The sequence below is a fragment of the Vicugna pacos genome, chromosome 35, assembly GCF_048564905.1.
Source record: "Vicugna pacos chromosome 35, VicPac4, whole genome shotgun sequence".
In the NCBI taxonomy this organism is placed as follows: Eukaryota; Metazoa; Chordata; class Mammalia; order Artiodactyla; family Camelidae; genus Vicugna; species Vicugna pacos.
The window spans coordinates 31295597-31318947 of record NC_133021.1 but is presented as its reverse complement, the minus strand read 5'-3'; the positions used below and the strand labels follow the sequence as shown (position 1 = coordinate 31318947).

At 51.7% G+C, this 23351-nt stretch overlaps 2 protein-coding genes across 6 annotated transcripts in view; one reads left to right on the top strand and one right to left on the bottom strand.

Annotated features, from left to right (window-relative positions):
• The window catches only part of KIN (Kin17 DNA and RNA binding protein), a 398804-nt gene that overhangs the window by 200129 nt on the left and 175324 nt on the right, over positions 1-23351 (bottom strand). The gene's annotated exons all lie outside the window — the stretch shown is intronic.
• On the top strand, positions 2043-23128 carry GATA3 (GATA binding protein 3). Of its 4 annotated transcripts, none has more exons than XM_072955325.1 (6): positions 2043-2162; positions 3692-4326; positions 6707-7243; positions 12274-12419; positions 17019-17144; positions 20964-23128. In XM_072955325.1, the coding sequence occupies exons 2-6, from the start codon at positions 4086-4088 to the stop codon at positions 21246-21248; spliced, it is 1335 nt and encodes a 444-aa protein (XP_072811426.1). In that variant the 5' UTR covers positions 2043-2162; positions 3692-4085; the 3' UTR covers positions 21249-23128. The 4 variants fall into 4 exon arrangements, with proteins under 4 accessions (XP_072811426.1, XP_072811425.1, XP_072811428.1 ...); XM_072955324.1 differs by lacking the exon at positions 2043-2162 and adding an exon at positions 3045-3274; XM_072955327.1 differs by lacking the exon at positions 2043-2162 and adding an exon at positions 3080-3274 and having other exon boundaries at positions 12277-12419.

Genomic DNA, 23351 nt, shown 5'->3' with positions numbered 1-23351 from the left:
GGGGACTCGCTAGGCCTGGACCGGGCCGGGGTCCTAGGCAGGGGCCCTTCAGGTCTGCAGGAGGTCGCAGAGGTGTCTCCGCAGGAGGCCAGAATTAGCTTTGCGGGCTAAGGCAGAGGGGGAATCAGGACCACCTTTGTCCCCCCTTCACTGGGCCTCGAGCCCCCACCCCTCCCCCGCCCGCCCTAGGAGGAGAAACCCCGGCCTGCATTTGCCGGCAAGGCGGGTCAGGCCGGCGCCTGGCCTGGCCCAGACCCCCGCAGCCCGGCTCTCCGCCTCAGGCCACGCGCCGCAGCCTCTCCCTGGCTCCCTTCCCCCCTCCTTCCCCTTGGGTCCTGGGGCCGACCTCGGCCCTCCCTCCCTGGTATCCCCCTCCCCTCCTTTTCCCTCCCCCCCTGCTCTGTGCTTCTGGCTCTGGGGCTGGGCCCGTGACGTCAAACCCAGTGTGGCGTCGGCGAGACTGGCCGGCGCGGGCCATCAAAAGAGCAACGTCCTCTTTCCCAATTACCCACTGTCAGTCCGGGAACAGGGGCGGACCGGCTGGGAATTAAATGTTAAATACCCCCTACAGGCTGGCTCCATTACACCGGGCATCCAGCCGCAGCCCCTCACCCCTCTCTGCCAGTCTCAAACCACCCAGACCAAGAGGGGCCTTCCAAATCTTTTATTTTTCCAAGGGTGGGGGATGGCTCTCCTGCACAGTGTGGCCCGCCTTGGTGCTAGTGATTTAATTAAAATGAATAACGTCTCCCCTCCAAGTTCTGTGCGTTATCGGAGAGGCGCCGCTACACCGGAAGGCCTCCTTCTCATAGAAATTGTCTTTGTCTTTTAAAATCGGTCTTAGTCTCACACGTTAACATTCTCAGCTCCTGGCGTCAGCAGCTTCTCTCTCCGAGGATGGCTCCCTTTTATTTCCTAGGCTTCCAAGTCTCGGCGTAGAAAACCAAAGAGCTACGTTTGGGATTTTCCGCGTGGCTTTGAACGGCTCACGCCTCCTGGTCCTGGACTGACGGGCGAAGACGCGCTTTTCACTTTTTTTTTCCGCCTCTGCTGCCATCCTTAATCTTAATCTCGGGACTTTTAGCAAAAATGTGTATTCGTTCGCCTGTTCTTGTTTATGGAGTCGGTTTCCGGTGAACATTAGACAGAAACTAAATAATTAAAAAAGGTTTGGAGAGCGCCGTGAGCAGGAGGAGAGGCTGGCAACTTGACTGGCCCTAGAGAGACGTGGTCAGCATGAAGGGAAATCGATGCTCTTTTACTGGGCCGCCCTAATAAACGGAGACTAAGTGGGCTCAGGAGAAACATGGGGGGGTAATTCAGGGATTTTCTTCCCGTTCCCTACCTAGACACTCAACCCTGATTTCTAACAGTCGTCAGATTTAAGAAGACTGAGAGTCAAGAGAAGCTCCAATTCCAAGTCGGGAGGACCCACGCTTTCCCACTACTTCTCCCAAATACAGTGTATTAGTCTTTCTACAAGGACTGCATATTAAAATAGGCCATCAGCACACACCAAATTAAGCCTGAATATTGAGTTTTTCCTTCACTGCAAGAAAGGAGTCCTCCAGAACTTACTTTTAGGGACGGCCTCTGTCTTTTTTTTTTTTTTTTTTTTTTGGTATTTGTAGGGAATTTAATGGGACAGAGAAGCGAAGAGGGATAACGTCTTCAATTCAACTCAAACCCCAAATCGAGCTCTTAGTACCGTCCGCGGGAAAGCCTGCGGGAGAACTCACGGGCTCTCCTCGCACATACTGCCCTAGGGTGAGCCACGGGTGGAACCTGAGTCTTCTCTTCCCGCCTGACCCTTGCTCAGTCGGGCTGCGTTTTGGGGCTGGGCGGCTGCAGGAACCTGAGTGCCGCTAGGGGATGCAGTGGCTCAAAGCACCGACAGAGGCCGGGGAGGTTGGAGCCCTCTGGGCCGGCCAATCGCGGCGCGGCCGCAGCCTCGCTCGCTGATTGGCCTCTTCCCGGCCCCGCCCCGTGCGCCCCGCCCCCTCGCCTTGGCAACTTGGATCCTCGCTCCCTCCGCCTGGGGCTGCAGGGCTGGACCCAGCGAGTCCTGCGAGCTGCGGGGCCCGGAGGAGGTCGCGGCTGTCCTGCCCGGCGGCAGGGGTGGGGGTCGGAAGAGGGGGCTGGGGAAAAACGCCGAGAGCTGAGTAAGTGGGGCCCCGGGAGGGGAGAAGGGAAAAAGTTGGGTAACCGGAGTGAAGACCCGAGTGCTTTCTCTCCACTCTTACCGTGATTGGGGTGCGGAGACTCTCTCGCCCCTCTCCTTTTTATCCATCACTATTGTCACTCAAGTCAAAAGCACACATCGATTACACATATTAGGTCTGGAATGGACAGCTGCAACAGCTGAAACATTCATTCGAGAAGCTTGTTAACGCAGGAGGCTGGGCGAATCTTATCCACGACCACCAAAGTATCGCGGTCATGTCAATCAAAGGCACTTTTTTTTTTTTTGCCCAATTCTTCAATCTCTTAGGCAACTCTCGGGAGAGGCACATCTCCAAGTACTTTGACATTACATTTTTTTCCTCTTCTGATCAGTTTTTCTTGCACAGAGATCTCACATCAGTAAACTACCCTGGACTGAACACAAAAAAATGCTCGTTTAAAAAGTCTGAAAAAGAAAGGCCGCCTGTAGAAATAAACTTTATGAATGGGGCAGGCCGGTTTCCCCGGCACGGAATAATCTAGCGAGCCGGAATGAATTGGCAGGAACGGGAGCCACATTTAAAGGGCCAGAGCGCGAATTCCCTCCTGCCCGCCTCCTCCGCCCCAAACCCTGGCGCGCCTCGCCCACCCGCTCTGCGGCCCCTCCGCCCGGGCCGCCCTCCTCGGCGCCCCTTTCCGGTCAGTGGAGGGGCGGGAGGAGAGGCGGGGGTGCGGGGTGGGGGGGGTGCGGTGAAGTCCTGAGCCGGTTTGGGTTGCAGTTTCCTTGTGCTGGTGATCCTGTCCCCTCCTCGCCAGCGCCAGGCTCCTCCCCCGTCGGCGCGGATGACACTAGAACCTCCTTAAGTTCCGTCGCGCCACAGCTGTCTGCGAACACTGAGCTGCCTGGCGCCGTCTTGATACTTTCAGAAAGAATGCATTCCCTGTAAAAAAAAAAAATAGAGAGGGAGAGAGAGAGAGAGAGAGAGAGGAAAAGAGAGAGAGAGAGACGGAGTGAGCGCGAGACAGAGCGAGCCACGCAATCTGACCGAGCAGTTTCTGCTCTCCCAGGTCACACGCCTCCTCCTCCTCCTCTTTGCTCCTCGCTACCCAGGTTGGTACTGGCGACTTTTTTTTTTAAGTTTGATTTGTTTTCTCTTTTCATTTGGGAAGACTTTAAAACATTGAAAGCTCAACCCTCCTCTTTTGGAGAGTTTCCAGAGGCTGGAAAGTAGGTCCTGGGACCTGTGTCCCCGGAGGGAGGGAGTTGTCGTCCAAGTTGGGACCGCTCAGTCAGTCCCGAGCGCCCGGGAGAGCCAGGCTGCTCGGGATGTAATCGGGAGTCCTCCCTCCACGGCTGCGTCCGGATTTTCCTAGCTCAGGAGGAGGCGTGCGCATGTACGCGCGTGTGTGCGTGTCCCGGGGGCGCGGGCGCGGGGCCGGGCGGCTGGAGGGGAGGTGGTGCCACTTCATAGGCTCAGGTGCTAAGTACTTAGGACCTCATCCAGGTCTCCCCTTCTCTCCTTTGCAGGTGACCCAGGAGAAACCCAGTCTTGGAGCTGCCGAGAAGCCCCAAGTGCAGAGGAGCCTTACTTGCAGAATTCCAGCCAGTCCTCGCCCCGCCTTTTACAATTTGGTCCTCTTTTATCCTCCGTCCCTAATTTTTGGAATTTCATTTTTCTTCCTCTTCTTCTCTTTGCTCAACTACCCCTAATTTTTTTTTTAAGAAAAATCTCATTAGCTCACCTTTCCTTCCCAGCGTTCCCATTCCCCCACTGAAAAAAAATCTTTAAACGACCACCGCCTCTCTGACGGCAGGAGCACCTGCAGAGCCTCGGAGTTCCCCCTACCTCCCAGCCCGACCGCCCTCCCTCTCCGCGCGCGGGTTCCGGGCCCGGCGAGAGGGCGCGAGCGCAGCCGGGGCCATGGAGGTGACGGCGGACCAGCCGCGCTGGGTGAGTCACCACCACCCCGCGGTCCTCAACGGGCAGCACCCGGACACGCACCACCCGGGCCTCGGCCACTCCTACATGGACCCGGCGCAGTACCCCTTGCCTGAGGAGGTGGATGTACTTTTTAACATCGACGGTCAAGCCAACCACGTCCCGTCCTACTACGGAAACTCGGTGAGGGCCACCGTGCAGAGGTACCCTCCGACCCACCACGGTAAGTCCGCCCCGGGTGCGGGGACCCCCGCCCAGCCTTTCCCGCTTTCCCGGGTCGGGGAGGCAGGGAGGGACCAGGAGGGTGGGGAGACCCAGCCAAAGCCCCCAATGCCGTTACTCCTTCATTAAAAAAAAAAAAAAGTTGGGGCCCGGAAATGGGGGAGGAAGGCGTCTCGATCGTCGCGAGAGTGTGTTTTTAAAAACAGCCGCAGCAGGCGTTTCTCCGCGGCTGCTGTCTCTGGGGCCTGGAGCTCACCTGGAGGGAGCGGCGCTGCAGGCGTCGCTCCCGCGCGGCTGCAGGTTCGGGGACCTCGGCGGTCCCGGGCGCGGGGAGCCGAGCCGCTGCCTCTGCCGGCCACCGCTCCCCGGGTCAGGCATCCGGCCGCCGGCCAAACCTGGCTCGGGCTTGGTTCTTTCTGGGAGCTTCACTTACCCAGTTGTCCCGTAGCTCTCTCTCGGGGGCTTCAGCCAGCGTGCCTCGGTACATTTCAAATCCGGCACATTTCCAGAAAGGCCCGAGAAACGTATTTATTCCCATCGTTTTTTGATCTTTCTCCTAAGCTGATGCATTTGGTTCCTAGGCAAATCTCCTGCCTCTTGGCTCTGAGGAAGGGAAGTCTGTTGCTTGACGGGGTTTTGGTGGAAAGACAACCGTCTTAAGTTTGAGACATTTGGGGTTTCCTAGATTCCCGGCTGCACAGAATTTTCTTGCGTCTATGCTTTGTGGTTACCTCCTTGCCTGCTCCCCATAACTCTAGCCTCGCGCTCTCCTCCGGCCTACAGCAGCCCCAGGAAGCTCCGAGAAATGGTTTAGGATCCACCAGGGTTTCTTTTTATGGGGGGAGCGATGCCTGGGTGCTTGTCTTGTCTTCTAACTTTCTCTTTCACCTTAAGAAGTTTAGGAGAGTTCTGAAATGTTAGAGAGAAACCTGGCTGCCCGTATAGCTGAGGGGGAAAACGCTCTAACGCTTTCCAGCTGTGTGTCCCCAAAGAAGAAACGGGAGCGACTCGGCAGGCAGAGGAAATGTGAAGTCGTGGTCTATCTACCTAGTTCCCCTCCTTAGATCCTGGGCTTGGGCCCGATGGCAGAGCCCCTCCGGCAGCAGGCGTCCTCCGCCCTGCTGTCACCAGGTTAAAAACCATTGTTTCTGCGGATGGGGCGCTCTTTGCCCTTGTTCTGTGTAGATCAGCAGTTAAGTGGAAATGCGGTGTTGCAGCCTTGATATTATTTACTATACTACTTCCTGCATAATGTGAATCTTGACCCTTGGCGTTCAGAGAACTCTCCTTCCACCTCAACTCCCCTCCCCTTCCTCTCTCTTAAGATTTTAGTTTCAGTATTGTTCTTAATGATTAAATAGAATGTCAAATGCTGAGGCAGGGACCAGATTAAAAGATCAGTAAGTGTGGGCATGTGCACTTGCAGTTTAAACTGCACCCTTCTCGGGGCGTCTGGACTCGTCCACGACTACGTGAAAACTCTGTATTTCCAATGAAGGTGAAATTTACTCCGTGTGTGAGTGAAGTAGATGCAGACACTGGAATTTTGTGTCTCGGGGCTCAGGTGAAAATTCACATACTGCGCTAGTGGAATCACAGCGGGGGGGGGTGCAAATGGCCCTGTTTTGTTTTGTTTCCAGTAGGATTTGGGAGGGTGAGAAAGGCAGACAAAACTGTCACCCAAGGATCTAGCCTTGGAAACTTTCTCCGACAGCCTGAGCAATGAATTTCCCTGCAAATCCCATTTCAGGCCTTGCCAATTAGGAACCAGTGCTGAAAGAGGGCTACTTCCATGTAAAATGCCCTCCTCTTCCCTCTCCAAGCCCTCTCCTGTCTGCACGGGGCCTGGGGAGTGGGTACCTCTGCTGGGCCTCTCTCCAGGCTCTGCGTATTTTCCTGGTTTTAAGCGGTTGTGTGGCCAGGCTCACTCCTTCAGGCCCCATCATTCACGGCCCACTCTTTTATCAGGCTGCCTGGGATTAGGTCTGGGATGGGGGCCTCTGGGCCATCGGAGGGAACCAATCAATCAAGTCAGGTTCTAGAGAGGGACCTCGGGGCTGTGATTTAGAAAGTGTATCTGGAGAGGCCAAAGAAGTCAGGGGCCGTCTCCACGCCATGGCAGCACCTCTTGGGTGTCAGACACAGGCCCTTAATTCCCTGGATTTGGTGGGACATTTGTGTGGGAGGCAGGGGTGAAGGGTGCTTTTGCTGGCCGAGGGTGCCCAGAGGAGGGACAGTGGGCCTGCGGCCTGGTCCGGTGGATGTTGGGACTGTCCTGCCGGGAGGCTGGGGTCGGGGGGAGGCTCCCCAGATATCAGAGGGGCGTTGGAGCTGCTCTCACCCGCCTGTCTCTCTCCTGCCCCCTCCCCCTTTCCTCGCAGGGAGCCAGGTGTGCCGTCCGCCTCTGCTGCACGGATCCCTGCCCTGGCTGGACGGCGGCAAGGCCCTGGGCAGCCACCATACCGCCTCGCCCTGGAACCTCGGCCCCTTCTCCAAGACGTCCATCCACCACGGCTCCCCGGGGCCCCTGTCGGTCTACCCGCCGGCCTCGTCCTCCTCCCTGTCTGCGGGCCATTCCAGCCCGCACCTCTTCACCTTCCCGCCCACTCCGCCGAAGGACGTCTCCCCGGACCCGTCGCTGTCCACCCCGGGCTCGGCCGGCTCGGCCCGCCAGGACGAGAAGGAGTGCATCAAGTACCAGGTGCCGCTGCCCGACAGCATGAAGCTGGAGTCGGCGCACTCCCGCGGCGGCATGACCGCCCTGGGCGGGGCGGCGGCGTCGGCCCACCACCCCATCACCACCTACCCGCCCTACGTCCCCGAGTACAGCTCCGGACTCTTCCCGCCCAGCAGCCTGCTGGGGGGCTCCCCCACCGGCTTCGGATGCAAGTCGAGGCCCAAAGCGAGATCCAGCACAGGTAGGAGCCTTCTCTCCCCCGGAGACCTTTCCCCTCCCCCACCCCTTGCTCCGAAATCCAGGGCAGGGACCTAAACGCGCAGTCCCGCCCCTCCCGGGGGCTGGTGGTGGTCCAGACCCCTCGGAGATTTGATTTCTGCCCATTTTTCTGGTGCGGAAAGAGTGAGGTGTGCCTCACCTCCTTCCAGTCTTCAGAGCAGGGGGCAAATGGGAGCTGATTTTCAAGCACACACTCCCCTCCACCTTCCCAAGAGCTGGGGAAGGAAAAAGACAAACAAAAACAAACCCCAGCCTGTCCCGGCCAGGGGACTTCTGGGTGCTGGCGGTAACCTTTAGTCAGTTTCCAAGACCAAATGGAAGGCGAGGGGATAAATCTTTAGTGTTTAATGCTAAAACGAAACCTCCTGAAACCCAAACAAACACAGGTCCCTCCTGCGACCCCCCCCCCCCCGCCTCTGCATCCTGACTGCGCCTCTCTGCTTAGCTCAGAGTGGGTCACCCAGTCAAGAGGGAATGGCCCTTGACACAGACATATATAAATAAAGTGTGTGTATATTTTTCGTTGGGGGCGGGACCCTGGCAGAAGCAGCACCCCTATTCTTTGCGTAGAAAAGGGGGCTGCCATCCTGACTTCTGGGAGACAGAGGTGGGCTCTGCCCTGGGCAAACAGTGCAATGAAAATCCGAAATGGAGAGGGCCGGATTCCTGCAGAATCTTCCAGTGCTGGGAGCCCAGGCAGGGCAGGAAGGCATCTTAGGTCCTATTCCCTGACTGCTCTGAAGGCACAGTGGGTAGGAGGGACCGAGAAAGATTCCCCAGGTGTGTGTCTGCTTCCTTTGCCTGTCCTCTCTCAGAAAAGCTCACTCCATCTCAAAGAGAGCTGCATGTGTTTTTTTCTCTTGGCGTTGAGTTTGGTGTGAAAAGTAAGACAAAACCCACACACAAATTTGTTTTTGGTTTAAAAATAAAATAATTCACCCCCCAATTTTGTTTCTAACCGAAGTGGCTGGATCAGAGAGTCGGGGAGTCTCTAAAATGAGATTTCACTGTAGTTTTCGAGACAGTTTTGTGAAGATCGGCGTGTTTCCTTGAGGGTGGGTTCCCTGTCCTGGTCTATCCCTCTGTCTTTCCCCAGCCCTCTCTCTATAGAGATTCTATATACACAGAAGTGGGGGGAAATCACTTGTCTTTTAGGGACGAGACAGGCAGTCTTGAAACAGCTTGCAAAACCGGGCTTTAGAAAATTTCCGAGGGCGGGCTCTGGGCACCCAGTGACCATGAGATCAGTTTCCAGGGTTTTTTTTCCAGGGTGACATTCACTCCGACTGCCTGGGCCGGACTGTCTCTATTTAGTTGATATGTTTTAGCTAATCCAATTATTTTCAGACTGCTGCACGCGACAGTTGCATTGTTTATCCCGAGCCAGGAACTTTATAATAGAGTCCGGATGCGGTTAGGCTGACAGAAAAACTCAGACCTGCATGTTCAGTACATGAAAGTCGGCAGAGGGAGAGGGAGGTAGGCTGACTGGTGGAGCCGAAGAGAAAGCAAGAGGAAGGGAGATCAGGCTCAGGAGAGGGGCCGCGCCCGCCTGGGGAGTGGAGGGTCCCGGAGAAGTGGGGTACAGCTCGGATCAGAAAAGGCAGGGTTGATCAGGGCTTGAGGGCTGATTGCCATGAAAGCAAACCTGTGCATTTTGAGGTTGGGATGGGATTTGAAAAAAAAAAAGTTCTCTTTTCTGGTAGGGCTAAAAGTTTGGGGGGAAGAGCGTGATATCTGAGGCTGGGGTGGTGGTTTACGTGGAGGGAGGGGACAGGGTGACTTTTCCAAGCGCCTCTGGTTCTCTGCCCTCATTTCCGCGTTTGACTTCTCCCCCCTCCGTCCTGCACACCTTCTGCCTTCGGGTTAGCCGGTCTTTTCTGTCTCTTCCCTTGAGACTCAGCACATTTGGGGAGGGGTGGGGGCAAGAGCTGCGGTTTCCCGAAACCAGAACCAGGAGCACCTCCAGACCTACTTTTTTATTTTATTTTTTTGGGTGTGTGTGGGGGGGGTGGAAAGGAGAGGAGCGATTTAAATTTGGTTTTTAACTCCTTATTCCTTTCTCACAGTCAGAGAACCCAAGCAGAGCACACCTGGGCAGCCAGGGAGCTGGGACTTGCAGGAGCGTGGGGCTCGGAGGGGATGTTTTGAGGTGGTAGAGAGAGGGTAGACTCGGTGGGAATTCCTGAGAAGGGGATTCTCTTGGTTTTCGTGGTTGCTTTTTTTGTTTTTTAACCTCTTCTTGGCAATCGCCTGAAGGAGTTGCGCAGAGAAGAGGGTTGTCGCATTTTGGAAAACGGTTGAAACTGTGGTTTAGAGCACCTACTGCATTTTTAACGCTCGGGCTGTCAGCGCTGGGATAGATCTTTGCAAACAAAAGACAAAGCCTCTTTTTTTTTTTTCCCTGTAGAGGGCAATTTCTTAGCTCCCCCACCTCCCCTCCACCGGGGGTATCTGTCTCCACCTTTTTCTTGGCAGCCTCCTGCCCCTTCTGTCCAGGCCGGTTTCAGGATTTCAGTCAGAGGCGAAGGGGTTGCTTGAAAATGACTGTTGAATGTTAAGAGGCCTCCCAGCTCTGTGGTTGTCACCTAGAGCGAGGTGTCTGTCTGAGCAGCTCACACCAGGCAGTGAGCGAGGAGAAAGAAAGCAGGAGACAGTTAGGAAAATTGGTTGTTTGCTGAAGTCACAGACCGGAGGCAACAAGGAGAAGAGAAAAAAAAAATAAGAAAAAGCCAGGCGAGGCAATCACGAACTTGCCGAGTGAATCAAGACAGAAAATTGCTCTAGTGTGCAGAGCCTTGCAGAAGAGGCGACCGTTGCTGGCTTTCAAGGTCCCTCTGAAAAGGAAGCTGTCATCCTCCCCACGGCCTGACAAAGGAAGGGAAATCAGACTGATCACGTCAGGCGGGGAGATCCCCCAGCCCAGGTGCCCAGGAGCGGGGCGGCTCCAGCCAGACTGCTGGGGCCGGTCAGGAAACCTCCCCAAAGGTCTGGGACAAAATGGCTCGGAGCTTGAGGCCCCTGTCCTGGCAGGATGGGGAGGCCAGTGTCCCTGTCCCCAGATGAGGCTGACTCAGTGCCCACTGGGGACACCAAACTGGAGGGTCTGCTTGCCTCCTGGCTACGCATGCAGCCGCCCCTCCTTACCCACTTTCCCTCCTTCCTCCACGCCTCCCCCACATCCCGCAGCCACGTCCCGAAGGCTGCCGGACCCCCAAGGAAGGGTATCTGGGTGTGATTCAGCCCAGAGCCTGCTAAAAACTGTTGGGTGTCTAGCCAGCGCTCCTGGCCCACGGGGGCCACGCTTCGGGTAGATGATTACAAGGCTTCTAGGAAGGCTCTCTGTAGACCCCAATTTAGGAACCTTTGGGGAATTTGGAATAAAAAAAGAAAATCTCTTAAGTCCTTAACTTTTTTTGAAAAGGCCAAGTGGACAAAAACTACTCAGCAGGACTTCAGTGTCAAAGGAGGCCACACCCACTTTCATTTCCAAAAGCCGTTTCCTTCCCCAGAGCCCATCCTCGCAGCAAAGCACAGGCTGGGGGTGGAAATTCCCTTCCGCCCCTTGTACTTGGACCCTGAGCAGGTCCCAGAACCCCAGCCGGCCTTGTCTTCCTCGTAGGGAGTCAAGATTCCCGAGCATCCTGCCCCGTTGTCTTCCCCTACCCCATCCTCCTGGTAGTGTGGGGTTAGCTGATTAATCTCTTAAAACAAAACCACCATTAGGGACTCTCTTTCTCCCCTGCCATCCCCAGCCCCTACCTCCCGGCACCTCAAAGAGCAGGAACCTTTTCCAGACTCCTCTTGGGGAACCTGCTCCAGTGAGGTCACTGGCTCCTGCAAGGGGTGGGGGTTCCTCCTGGGTGCCTCTCAGTTGGCAGCGAGGTTGGTGCACCCTCGCCAGGAGAATCGGGTCCCCCAAGAGTGGGGCAGGCTCTCCTGGGATCCATCCTTCCTCCTCCTTCTCCTCCTCCTCCGGCAGGAGTTGTAAAGAACTCAGAGCAGACTCCCTGCGTCCTAACATGGTCTTTTTTTTTTTTTTTGAGGGATTCCCTCCTGGAGTGGTCCCTCTGGAGGTGGGGTCTGGGTCACTCTTCAGCTCCTGGAGTGAATGCTGCTCTAACCCGGCCTGGCTGGTTTTTTGTTTATTTTGTTTGTTTGTTTTTTTGGAAAAAGAGCAACTGCAGGCAGGCCTCGGTTAATGAGCCGACCCCGAGGGCCTCCCTCCCCCTCCGAAACTGCTCTCTCCCCTGTCTGCTCCTCGCTCGGCCCCTCCCAACACCTCCCTTCCTTTCCCTCCCTCCTTGTCTCCAGCGTCCGAGCCTTAAAGATTGCACTGCATTCCCCTCAGACCCTTCAGACTGGGGTCTCAGTGGCTGGAAAACTGCAGAAAACCTGGGCCTCTTCTAGCGAGAAGAAAAGTGATGGGGCACGAGTGAGTCCTGCTGGGCCTCCCTCTGTTGCTTGCCAGCCTGGGACACTTAACGGTTTTACTGGAAGTGAAACCTAAAGCCCTCGCTGTAAACATCAATTGGCCGATGGGTAGATCTGGGCATCTATTTATTATGTGTTTCTCTCTCCAGCCACTGATGAAGCTTTCCTTTTGCTCCATCCTGATCATCATTTCATCAGTCCGTGTAGGCAGACGTGGGGATGATCATGGGTCACCTCTGTTTTTCTCTGCGGAAATGAATGGAATGTTTCGTTTTGCCATCGTCCAGGGCTCAGAATTTTCTCACGGATCGATGTCAAGTTGAAATTTGCCTTCCTCCTTGGGCTCTGCTTGGGCGTGCTGGGGGAAGAGTTAGGCCCTGAACCGGCCACACAGTAACTCTTTTCAATTCGGGAGGCACCTTCAAGGGAAGTTGGGGTGGGAAAATTCCCCCAAGAGAGGAAAAACAGAGAAAGCAAAAACGTTCCTTCCCGATCTCGGCTGCAGCTCCTCGGGGTGCTTGCCCTCCGTAAGTGACTGATGTCCAATCTTGTTTCTAGAAGGCAGGGAGTGTGTGAACTGCGGGGCAACGTCCACCCCACTGTGGCGACGGGATGGCACCGGCCACTACCTGTGCAACGCCTGCGGACTCTACCACAAGATGAATGGGCAGAACCGACCCCTGATCAAACCCAAGCGAAGGCTGGTGAGTTGTCCTCGGGAAGCACGGATCCAACACTGTCTGCTCTGTGTCTGTAATTTCCTCTCTTCAGGAAGGAGCGCTTTCTGCAGGAAATTGGCAGGGCAGCTCGAAATCGTGTCAGCTTGCTTGGGACAGTCTTTTCCTCCCACCTTTGTTTTCTTTTTCCCAAATTAGATATGCAGAAAATTACGCTCTCTCTCTCTGTTTTTCTTCTCTCTTCCCCTCCATGGTTCTTAAGTCACTTATCAAGTTTTTAAGGGTGCTGACTTCTGGGTTATGTAAGTGTATTGGCTAACAGAGTGATTGCTTTAAGAGGACCCGGCTGGCTGATTTAAGGTGGATTGATAAATCTCAGTTTCGCGGAGGAATTTAGTGCGGGGATGGAATGTCCCAGGTGCCATCCAGAACTTGTTCCTGAAATAGTACAAGCAGGCTCCTAGGAGGTGATGACAGTCTCAGGGCTGCCTTAGAACCAGGGATGACATCTCACAGACCAGTGCTTTAAGATGGATGGGGCTGGTTCGCTGCATTTCGCAAACAGCAGACATTGGATTTAGTGGAGTTTTTCTTCTTTCTTGGTCTAAAGAGCTGAGGAATTTCTACAGGTTAATTCCTGTGGGGAAAACTGTGTGATTCCTTCCTGCCTCTTGGTCTCCCCTAGTGTCTGGTCTTACTTTCCCTTCGAAATCCTGCCAGTGAGGTGATGCTTTCCTCCTGTGCCCCCCCTTCTTTTCCCTTTGTAAACCTGTTGACAACCCCCCCCAAGGAATACTTGAGAAAACCTGGCACTAGCAAGCGTTTATAAGGAAAACTAGCAGGAGAGGTTCCTTTGCAAACTTGTCTTTGGAACCTCAGGCCAGGCTGAACAGCAAGCCTTCGTAACAGACCAATGAAAGCAGGTTTGGCAAATGAGGACTGGAACCACAGTCAAAAGATCAAAATGCTTTTTGCGGTGATGACATTCACCAAACTGAGGGAGGGGCGGAGTTTCCCCATGCAGATTAACAATGGATAAAGTACCATCCATCGAATTGTGAGATGGGAGAGGGGGAAAGCCCCAAACCCTCTGTATTCTTTTCTTTTTAAACATTTTTTATTGATTTATAATCATTTTACAATGTCGTGTCAAATTCCAGTGTAGAGCACAATTTTTCAGTTATACATGAACATATGTATTTTCATTGTCACATTTTTTTCTCTGTGAGCTACCACAAGATCTTGTATATATTTCCCTGTGCTATGCAGTATAATCTTGCTTATCTATTCTACATTTTGAAATCCCAGTCTGTCCCTTCCCACCCCCCGCCCCCTTGGCAACCACAAATTTGTATTCTGTGTCTATGAGTCTGTTTCTGTTTTGTATTTATGCTTTGCCAAACCCTCTGTATTCTTTTTTAAAGAATATTCGTCTTCCCCAGCAGATTTTAATGCAAATCAACACCTTTCACACCCTCTTGGGAAGAAGGAAAAACTTTCTAGGGATGGTCGTGCCCATGTGACTTTAATTTTTGGCACTCCTAGGTCTCAAGGCTTTACTCTTCCTGATCTCTGCCCTCTTCTCCAGCTTTCGCGAACCTCCCCCGACTCGTCCCCGTACTCTTTGGCCCCCCCCCCCTTTCTCTCATGTGCAAAGCTAACTTCCTAGGAAAAAGCTGCCGGATATCTGAGCTCTGGAGATAACTCATACACAACAACTCAGCTTCCCCAACCTAAACATCAAGATGTTTGAACGGATCAGAACAAGACTGTTTGAAAAAAAAATGGCTGGAGGTGTTAGCACAGAATGAATATGATCACACCACAAAAGAATGTTCTGAATCACTCAAAACCTGGCCTTAGGGGGGGAAAAAAGAGAAAAAGAAAAGAAAAGAAAAAAAGGGAAGAAAAGTAACAACAGAAACCTTCTTGTTAAAATAAGTCGTGATACCATTATAATTGGGCTGTTCAGTTTTTTTTTTTTAAGGTAAACGTGAAGCGGGAAAGAGAGAACAGAGAAGTCTAAGATCCTGTAGTTGTCTGGGTGATGGGCAGGAGTGCACGTGGTGTTTTCTTGGGGTGTCCTCTGCCTGGGTAGATTGCACAGGAGGGCTCGACTTGCATTTTATATAATTTTGTCTTCATTCACCTTTCATAAGAAATCTCTTCAAGTCTGAGGAAGAGTTGCTTTTGATTCTAGAGTTCATTGGCTGTCGCACGTTAAGCTCTTTCTTACTCATCTGTTTTGGGTGGTTTTATATTTTTAGTTCCATAGAATTCACACTTGGGACTCATTCAGGATAAATATACATATATATATGTATGTATTTTTTTTTAGCCCTTAGATATATTTGACTTTTGAATACCTAGAACTTTCTTTTTCTTCTTTTCTATATTTCCTGTCCCTTCTTCCCAGCTCTGTCTCTCCAGTTTGCTGTTTCTGCTTTCGCACATTTGCAGGTTTGCAGCAGACCACTCCGCCCTTCGTATCTCTTCCTCTCTTCCATAAGATGCAACTCACGCAGGGAAGAGGAGTGGGAAGACCTATAGAGTTCTTTCCCTCCTGTTGCAGGGTTTTCGTATGTCTCACGACTAGCTTGCTTTATTAATAAACGTTGTCTCCTGCGGGTGAACCGAACAGTGCGGCTTGTAGAACTTCTGTATAAATTCACACGAAGCCTGAACCTGGCAGTATTTGCGTTACTGTCAATACGCTGCCAAGGGCCGTACCAGGAACCTTGTTCTTCGGAACTTTTATTTTACTGGTTGGCATGATGGGTTTGTTCCACCCCTTCACAGCTGCTGGGCTGGGAAACCTGGTGCTTGAGTGGCTATTAGTCTGCTCTATCCGAGCATTTCTTTTAAAGAGGGAAAAACAGTCCAGGATGATAATAATCATCCCATGATAATCTAATTGTCACAATCCTGCAGCACCGATTTTCTATGTCATCTTCTCCCCAGGAGGATCCAGGAGCAGCAGTTAAGTCTTAAATGGTCACATTTCATAAAGGCAGGTGTCCAGAGGCGGGTGGGGTGAGGGGCAGCCCTCTTGGACTGCAGTGAATTATTTTCAAAACCGACAGACCAAAAATAGGACCTTCTTAACGATGATGGATAAGGGCTGTTGTTCAATTTTAGTTTCTCAGGACACAGAAAATAATTACTTTTTTTTTTTTAAGCCATAGCTCTACAATTTAAGCCTGTAGGAAAGGGGAGCATCTCTGTGGGACAATTTAGCAGCTTTGAAGGGAAAGGAACCAGCCTGGTTAATTCAGAATTGCCACTGGGTTTTCATATCTGGCCGCTTCGGGTGTTTGACTGAAATCTTGCTGGATAAAACATTGATGGAAAAGTGGGCGTGGTCCCTGTAGTTTCTGGTCCGTGCTTTTATAAACTTGCCAGTATTTTCTTGATCACAGATAAAGACCAGCTAAATTCTTTCTCCTTCTCTTGCCTTTGATAATGTTTTTGAGTCCAGGGACAGAAGTAATTTTGCAGTTTAAATTTTCCTTTTTATGTTGCGGGGCAGAGAGTGAGGAGGTGAGAGAGATGTGTGTTAGGAGTGACCCAAATCTGTTTTCTTTCCAAAATTTTTGAGCTTAAGTTTTTTTTTTAAACTTATGGACAGAGGGAACCATCCCCATATACATTTAAGTCCATTGAAAAGCAAAAGAAACATCCCCCTCTTGAAGGAAATGAAAGCAGTGACACCATCAAATAATTAAAACTCAGACTGGGGCTGACATCTGACCTGCATCCATCCTGCTCGGCGAACGTCAGATAGCAAATAGCTACTTTCAAGAAGGTGAAATGAGATGAAGGTAGGAGCGGGGCCAGGGTTCCTGCTGACTTGCAGGATTCCTTGTTCTTCTCAGTATGTCTCATTCACCAAAAGCCACCCCAGGAGAAGGAAGATGGCGGTCACCACGAGCCACCGAATCTGGAGTCGTGGGCGGTGCACAGTGAGGACCGCAGCAGACTGGCTGGGGTCTGGTTCACGTAGGATGTTTGTTCACTTCAGTGCCTCCTACGTGTGCCGGCCACACGCCCACACAGACGTTTTCTTCTGTTATCGCTCTGTCCTCCTTCTCATCCTCTCTTTCTCTGTTTGGGATCCAGAAAGTGCTTCTGATGCTTGAGTTTGCTCTTGCTTGGCTCTGAGTCTGTTGTGATGGCAAGGGGCCTCCTTGAGGGCTGAGACTCTTGGAAAGAGACTTCCTGGGGGCCTGGCCTAGAAAGCCACCGAGGGCCTGGTACCAGAGCCAGTCTGGTTCTTTCAAAATTGCGACTTGTAAGAATTAAACATCTGGCAAACTTGGTAAGGGAGGGAGGGGCTCTTTGTGTCAGACAGGCGGCGGCGGCTTTCTGCTCCTCCCGAATTCTTCCCGGGGGACAGCAGGCCACCCTCGGACCACCAGACCACAGTCCGATCCGCTCCTCTGCTGGTGGATCAACTGTATGTTTCTTCTTGAGGCAGCTTTTGGGGATCTTCAGTACTTTCATGTGGGCCACTTGCTAGTTTTGATTTCAATGATAATTTTTTTTTTTAAAGTTGGTCTCGATAGCTCTGCAAACCCCTTTAACGTTTGTTTTGATTTTACCCTCTCCTCTCTCCCCACTCCCCAGTCGGCAGCAAGAAGGGCAGGTACGTCTTGTGCAAACTGTCAAACCACAACCACGACTCTCTGGAGAAGAAATGCCAACGGAGACCCCGTCTGCAATGCCTGCGGGCTGTACTACAAACTGCACAATGTAAGTTTCTCCGGGGACCCGCCCGAACGGCCGCCCTCTGCTGATACCCAGTGTGCAGCGTCCCTCTTCCCTGGTCCCCTTCTCAATGGCATCACCTGCTAACGGGGCTCAGAAGAGTCACTGCAGGGGGACCCCCAGTGTAGGAAAGTACTCGGCAGCCTTGCTGAGACTGAAGGGTTTCAAACAGGACGACCCTGCTCCTCAGCATGTGCTGGAAGCAAGATGTACCTGGTCTGGGTTTTTAAGGGGAAAAACAGTCTTCCCTTCGGAAAACCGAAAGAGTCACCCGTCGTGTTTTGACGTTTCCTTGCGTTTTTCAACTTTCTGCAGGAAAAAAAAAAAAGTGAACCAGAGAGCGAAAGAGAAAAGCAAATAAGGTTGTACTGCACTGCATAGGGCTTTAGGGCTGATTTAGTGGCCGAGGGATAGAGAGAGGGCCTTGGCTTGACCCATGCTGTGAATTTTAGATGGATTCTCTGTGTAAAACACGTGAGATGCAATGTCGGAGAGCTGCCACCTGACGACTTTGTCCGAAGCGGGAGAACTGCCGCGAGCGGACGGCGGTCGTCCTCACCAGGGGGATGAGCGCCCTTCTCCTTCCGTAGCGTATTAGCAGCCCCATCGGTGTCACCTGGCCGCGTGGGCTGGGCTGTGTCGGTTTTAAACTTTCAACTTGGGGTCCTCCCATTTCTCAACATCTTTACGTCAAAAAAAAATTCAGTTTTTTTTTGTCTGCAGCAACTCTGGCTGACAGGTCATAACCCTAGAGGTTTATGTTAATCCCAGAGAAAGAATTTTCTCTCCATCTGTCTCTCTCTCTCTTTCTCAGTCTCTCGCAGACCTAATCTCTGGCTCTGTCTGATTCCTTTAATGTCTCTTTGCCAGTCTGGCTTTGGTGAAGTCCGGGAGGGCAAAGGCAGAGGTTTTCGCTCGTGGCCATTCTGGTGGCCAACTTGTCTTGCCCAGGAACGCCTAGGAGTTGGGGCGGAAGCTTTCCTGGTTAGATTTTTTGAGTCACAGGAGAACTTCCCAGGGTGACCCCAGCAACCCAGTCCTACTGTGCGTCCTGGGAGTGAGCGGATTCCGGGAGACCTGTGACCCTCCCCTCCCTGCCTGCGCGTCCCCGCCCTCGGCACGGCCCTCGTGCAGGGGGGGCGCTGGTGGAACCAGCGTCTTACTAGGATTGATCGTGTCTCCCCCCAGATCCTCGGACTGCGGTTTATATACATTTATCATCAATGAAACGCCAGGCCGGGTTTCCCTTTGGGGAAGTGCCGGGAAGAGAAGACGGTTTGCAATGGAAATCTGGAAGCTTCGGGGCCTTAGAGTTTATGAGTTAGCCAGTCATCAGCACAGCCTATAAAATGATTTTGGGGCTGTCATTTATGGTTTTCAAAGAACTTTCATGTTGCTTGATTACATTTGAGCCTCCAGCAGTCCCATGAGGTAGCAGGGCGGAAATGGCCTTTATTTTCATTTTACTTGAAGAAATTATGACTCAGAGAAGCAAGTCATGTGGCCGATGAGGTGGAAGGGCCAGTATCGATTTCCAAATATGAAAGGCCTTCCAGGGAGGCCAGCAGCTCCAGGACTAGTGGAAACCAGGGGAGAGTAAGCACCTTCTCATTTTAGAATATACCAGAGTTCTGGTCAAAGGAATGAATGCGTGTGTGTGTATTTCTTTCCTATTTCCATAGCCGTATAGGAATTATGAGAAACGAACCAGCTCTAAATTTCTTGGACTCCTTGGCCTCAGTGAGCTACGGTCTCAATTGTGTCCAATCTCAAAAGCAGATATTTCTGAAGTATACGAATTTCTCATTAAATCAGAGAAAAGCCAGGGAACCCTCATCACGACTCCCTCCCACCCTCTTCTTAATTAGCTACCGACGTTGTGGTTGGACCCTGGTGGCTGGGAGATGGAAACTTGCTCGCCAACTCCAGTGGTTTTTTTCTGCCTTCTCTGGTTTAGTAAGAAGTCCCCGAAGGAGGCGATTCGCTGCGGGCTTAACAATGAGAGATAATAACCTGTTAGCATCCTCATCTTGTTGTGTTTAGTCCTGCCCATCTCGAGACCTGAACTGGATGCCCTGAGTTAGTTCCTGTCTGCTTATCTAGGTGTGTAGATAACTACGTATCTCCGTGTCAGTGTTGAGACTAGTTATCTGGGTTTGTGTGGCTATCTGTGTAACTAGATATTATATTTAGATAGCCGCTCAGTATATCTAGGTATCAGCGCAAAGAGCCGTGTGTCTAGACGCTATCTTGGGGAGATTTGATGTGACGGTAGATTTCTACCACCTCTGTAGGCTGCATCTTTATCTTGATTATAACTTTGAGGAAGGAACCCTGAAAGGTTCTTTGGCAACGACCTTTTCCTCCTCTGCCGTCACTCACGTTGCCTTCCCGGGCGAGGGGCGGAAGCAGGTGTCAGCCCCACCGAGTGGCTCTGGACCCTCTCCAGGTGACCTCTCCCAGCGCAGCCCCAGGAAGCTGTGGGTTTGCTGCTCCCAGAAGTGCTGTCAGCCGCCCAGCCCTGTTGGTTAGTGGATTCTCTCTTCCTCGACTAGCGCTTTCTAGCACTTGGAGCAGACAGGCAGATCCCGGAGCCAGGAGAACCTCGCTTCTTTCTCCAGCCTTGAGGACCCTGGAGGATGAAGTTGTTTATTTCCGCCAGGAGTCAGGAAGGACTGAGACCCTGACGTCCCCTCCTTTGCCACATTTCCCTGGAAGCAGGGCCAGATGTGCAGTCTGCTTTACTGGGCAGGTGGCCCCACTTGAGGTCAGTCTGATTCTGAATCATGGTGGGGCATGATCTCAGTTTGCTTGGTGGAGTCCCTTCTCTCGGTTCTGCCCTCCACCCCACAAAAAGTGAGTGTATATTGAAAATAAACCCAATGAGGCTTGTTGGGAAGAGAGACAGGAGATGAGCGATCTTTACAGCGGATGCTGGCCTCTGCCCTGTCACTCTGCTTCATTTGTGGTCTTTGATTGTTAGGACGAGAGGGCTAGCAGGGTACTCTCCGTCCCCTCAGCGGATGTCACGTTCGTGTCAATTGGTTGGTTTAGCTGTTTGTCTGGTTAGAAGTAGATTACCAGGACCAGGAGAGATCACCACTTTCAATCATCACAGCTGGTGACACTTGGGCAGGACACTACCTTTTGGAAAGACACGTTTTAGTAAAGGATGACCCCAGAACGTAAAATTTCAGGGCAAGATTTTATAGCATCTTTTGTTGCAAAAAAACTGGTAGAAGAGAGGCAACCAGAAGTTACTTTGAAGAGGGAAGCAGTCCTTGCTTCTCAAGGCAATTGGACTGAAACAGTAAAGATCGGTTACCTTGCAGCTTCCAAAGTCACAACACAGGACCAGTAGATAAGATACTATTTCCCTCTTGAAAATTCCTCCCTTGCTTCCATTCTCATGAATTGTTCTAAGGTGATTCTAGTGGAAGAAGACAAGCTATTATATTTTAGGTACCAGAGAAGTACAACCATCTTGGGTGGGTCTCTAGAATGTGGTCCTCGGGGACACAAAGTTCCCCGAGGCAAACTTTCCCACAAGTGATTGGATGAACATGATTAATAACCTCTGCTTGGAACACCTTGCCCTTGGTCTCCTGGTTTCTGAAACCGATGGAGGCCGACGGGCAGAAGCCTGCCGCAGAGCTCGCCTGCAGGGCTCTGAGAAGAAGGGCCCCTGAGAGTAGACCCCTGGTCTGGGGCAGGCAGGGGAACCGGTGTTGGCGGTGTGAAAGCCTGCACCATTTCAGAGCCAGCCAAAAAAAAGTAAAAAAAAAAAAATTGATCTTTGTTCAGATTAACAGACCCCTGACTATGAAGAAGGAAGGCATCCAGACCCGAAACCGAAAAATGTCTAGCAAATCCAAAAAGTGCAAAAAGGTGCACGACACGCTGGAGGACTTCCCCAAGAGCAGCTCGTTCAACCCCGCCGCCCTCTCCAGACACATGTCTTCGCTCAGCCACATCTCACCGTTCAGCCACTCCAGCCACATGCTGACCACGCCCACGCCGATGCACCCACCGTCCAGTCTCTCCTTCGGACCTCATCACCCTTCCAGTATGGTCACCGCCATGGGTTAGAGCCTCTGCTCGACGCTTAGAGGTCTCCGGGCGAGAACCCCTCCGGCCCCTCCGACGTGCGTTTTCCAGGAGCGGTACCAGCAAGCTGAAATCGGACGGATACCTGTTTTCGAAGTCAGAAAGCAAAATGACATTCGCCACTTTGACAGAGGAGCCCGCTGCGGCGTCTGTGTGCCCCGAACCTGGATCCCATTTGTGAATAAAGCCATTCAGACTCGCGTTTCCCTACTTAACAGGGTCTCTCTAGTGCTGTGAAAAAAAAAAAAGAAAAAAGAAAAAAAAAAGAATCGCTGAACACTGCATATAACTTATATTGTAAGAAATCCTGTACTTGGAAGACGACGACTTGATTGCATCCGAGTCGCTGTCAGGAAGGCGTGAAGGACGCCAGGAATTTTAAGGAATACGGGGGAAAATAAAGGGTGGAAATTAAGAGAAACTAGGTCTGATATCCAAATGGACAAACTGCCAGGGTTTTTTTGCCTTTCACTGGTCACAGTTGTTTGATGCATTAAGAGAAAAAAAAAAAAAGAGAAAAAAAAAAGAAAAAAGTTGTAGGCAAATCATTTGTTCAAGGCGGTGGGCCTCTGCCTAGGAAACCCCTCTGCTCTGGGCGGTGGGGCAGCGCTCACCTGCTGCCGGAGGGGGGACTCGGAGAGACTTCCAGGCCCGCACGCTTGGTGAACAAGTCCCTGTAATTGTTGTTTGTATGTATAATTCAAAGCACCAAAATAAGAAAAGATGTAGATTTATTTCATCATGTTATACAGATTGAACTGTTGTACAAGTTTATTTACTGCTAGTGTTAAGAAATGCTTTTTTTCCCCTCTTTTGTTTTTGTTTGAACATTTTCCTTCTCGCTCTATTTTCGATTGAAGAAACTAGGTGACATTCAGTCGACCTAAGGTGGTTGTGCTCTGAAGGGCTGAGTTTTGCATTTTTTTTTATGATATTTATTACATAGCTTCTAAGGGTACAGTGGCACCTGTCCTGTCGCCCACTCCGCCCGCAGCCTGCGCTGTGAAGGTAGCGGTGTTGCAAGCTCCCAGCGTGCATGTCAGCGGCTCAGACCCGCCAGAGCGGGTCCTGAGAACAGCCTGGCTGAATGTTAGCGCCTGCTGTGTTCTGTGTTAGTGATCACTGCCTTTCATGCAGTCTGTTGAAATAATAATATACGAATAAATAATAAAGTGAAACTATTTAAAAGCAACGAGATAACATTGTATCAGGAGTGGTGGCCAAGCTCTTAGAGAATCCAGGAGCTGTAGTTAATTTAAGGGGGAAAAAAAAGATGTTTAAACCAATCAAAACAAAAGCCACAAAGTCCAAACAGGTTAAGGTGTTCATTCGGAGGTAAAGGCAAACCCCAGAGAGTCAACATCGGTTCCTTTGGGAAACTGGGCATCTTTGGAGTTTGCAATGCAGCCCAGAGGCATGGATCCTGGGGCCGGAGTAACTTCCCTGGTCCCCTCGTGCGCTGCAGTGCCCTCTGCCTGTGTCACCTCGAGGAGACAGTCTTCTCACAGGAGAAGTGGGGAGATTTCCTCTTTGAGATTCACGGGTGGACTGCCGCTGGCGGCTTCCTCTTGGTTTTCTGCGAGATGTCCAGGAGCTGGGCTGGCTCTTGAGTTCATTTCTATTTTGCTTTTCTGCTGTCGAATAGCAGCACAGTGAAGGGTTTATTGGAATGTTTGCGAAACGTGAAATAACCGTTTTGTAACTTATGCTGTATAGTTTCCTTTCGCTCTGTTGACAGAATGTGTAACCCCGGCACACATTTGAAAATCTGTTAATCGCCTCTTTGCTTTCTTAGCAAATATTTCCAACCTAAAGCTAAATGTTGAAATAAAGAAGTAGAGAATTACTGAGTTGCAAATGAAGATCTGACTGGTTCCTAATTCGGACGTGGTTTCCGGTCACGTGTGATGCACCCAAGGCAGTTCTGGTCCATGGCCGTCTTAAACTGGGGAGGTTTTATCAGATCGTTCCAATGGCTCGACATTTGCCACTTCTCTCCTTCATGAACAGATTTGAGTTAATGCCCTTTCACCTTCAGAACAGGGAGTTCAAATTCTTGACATTCTTGGGGTGGGAGAAGGGAGG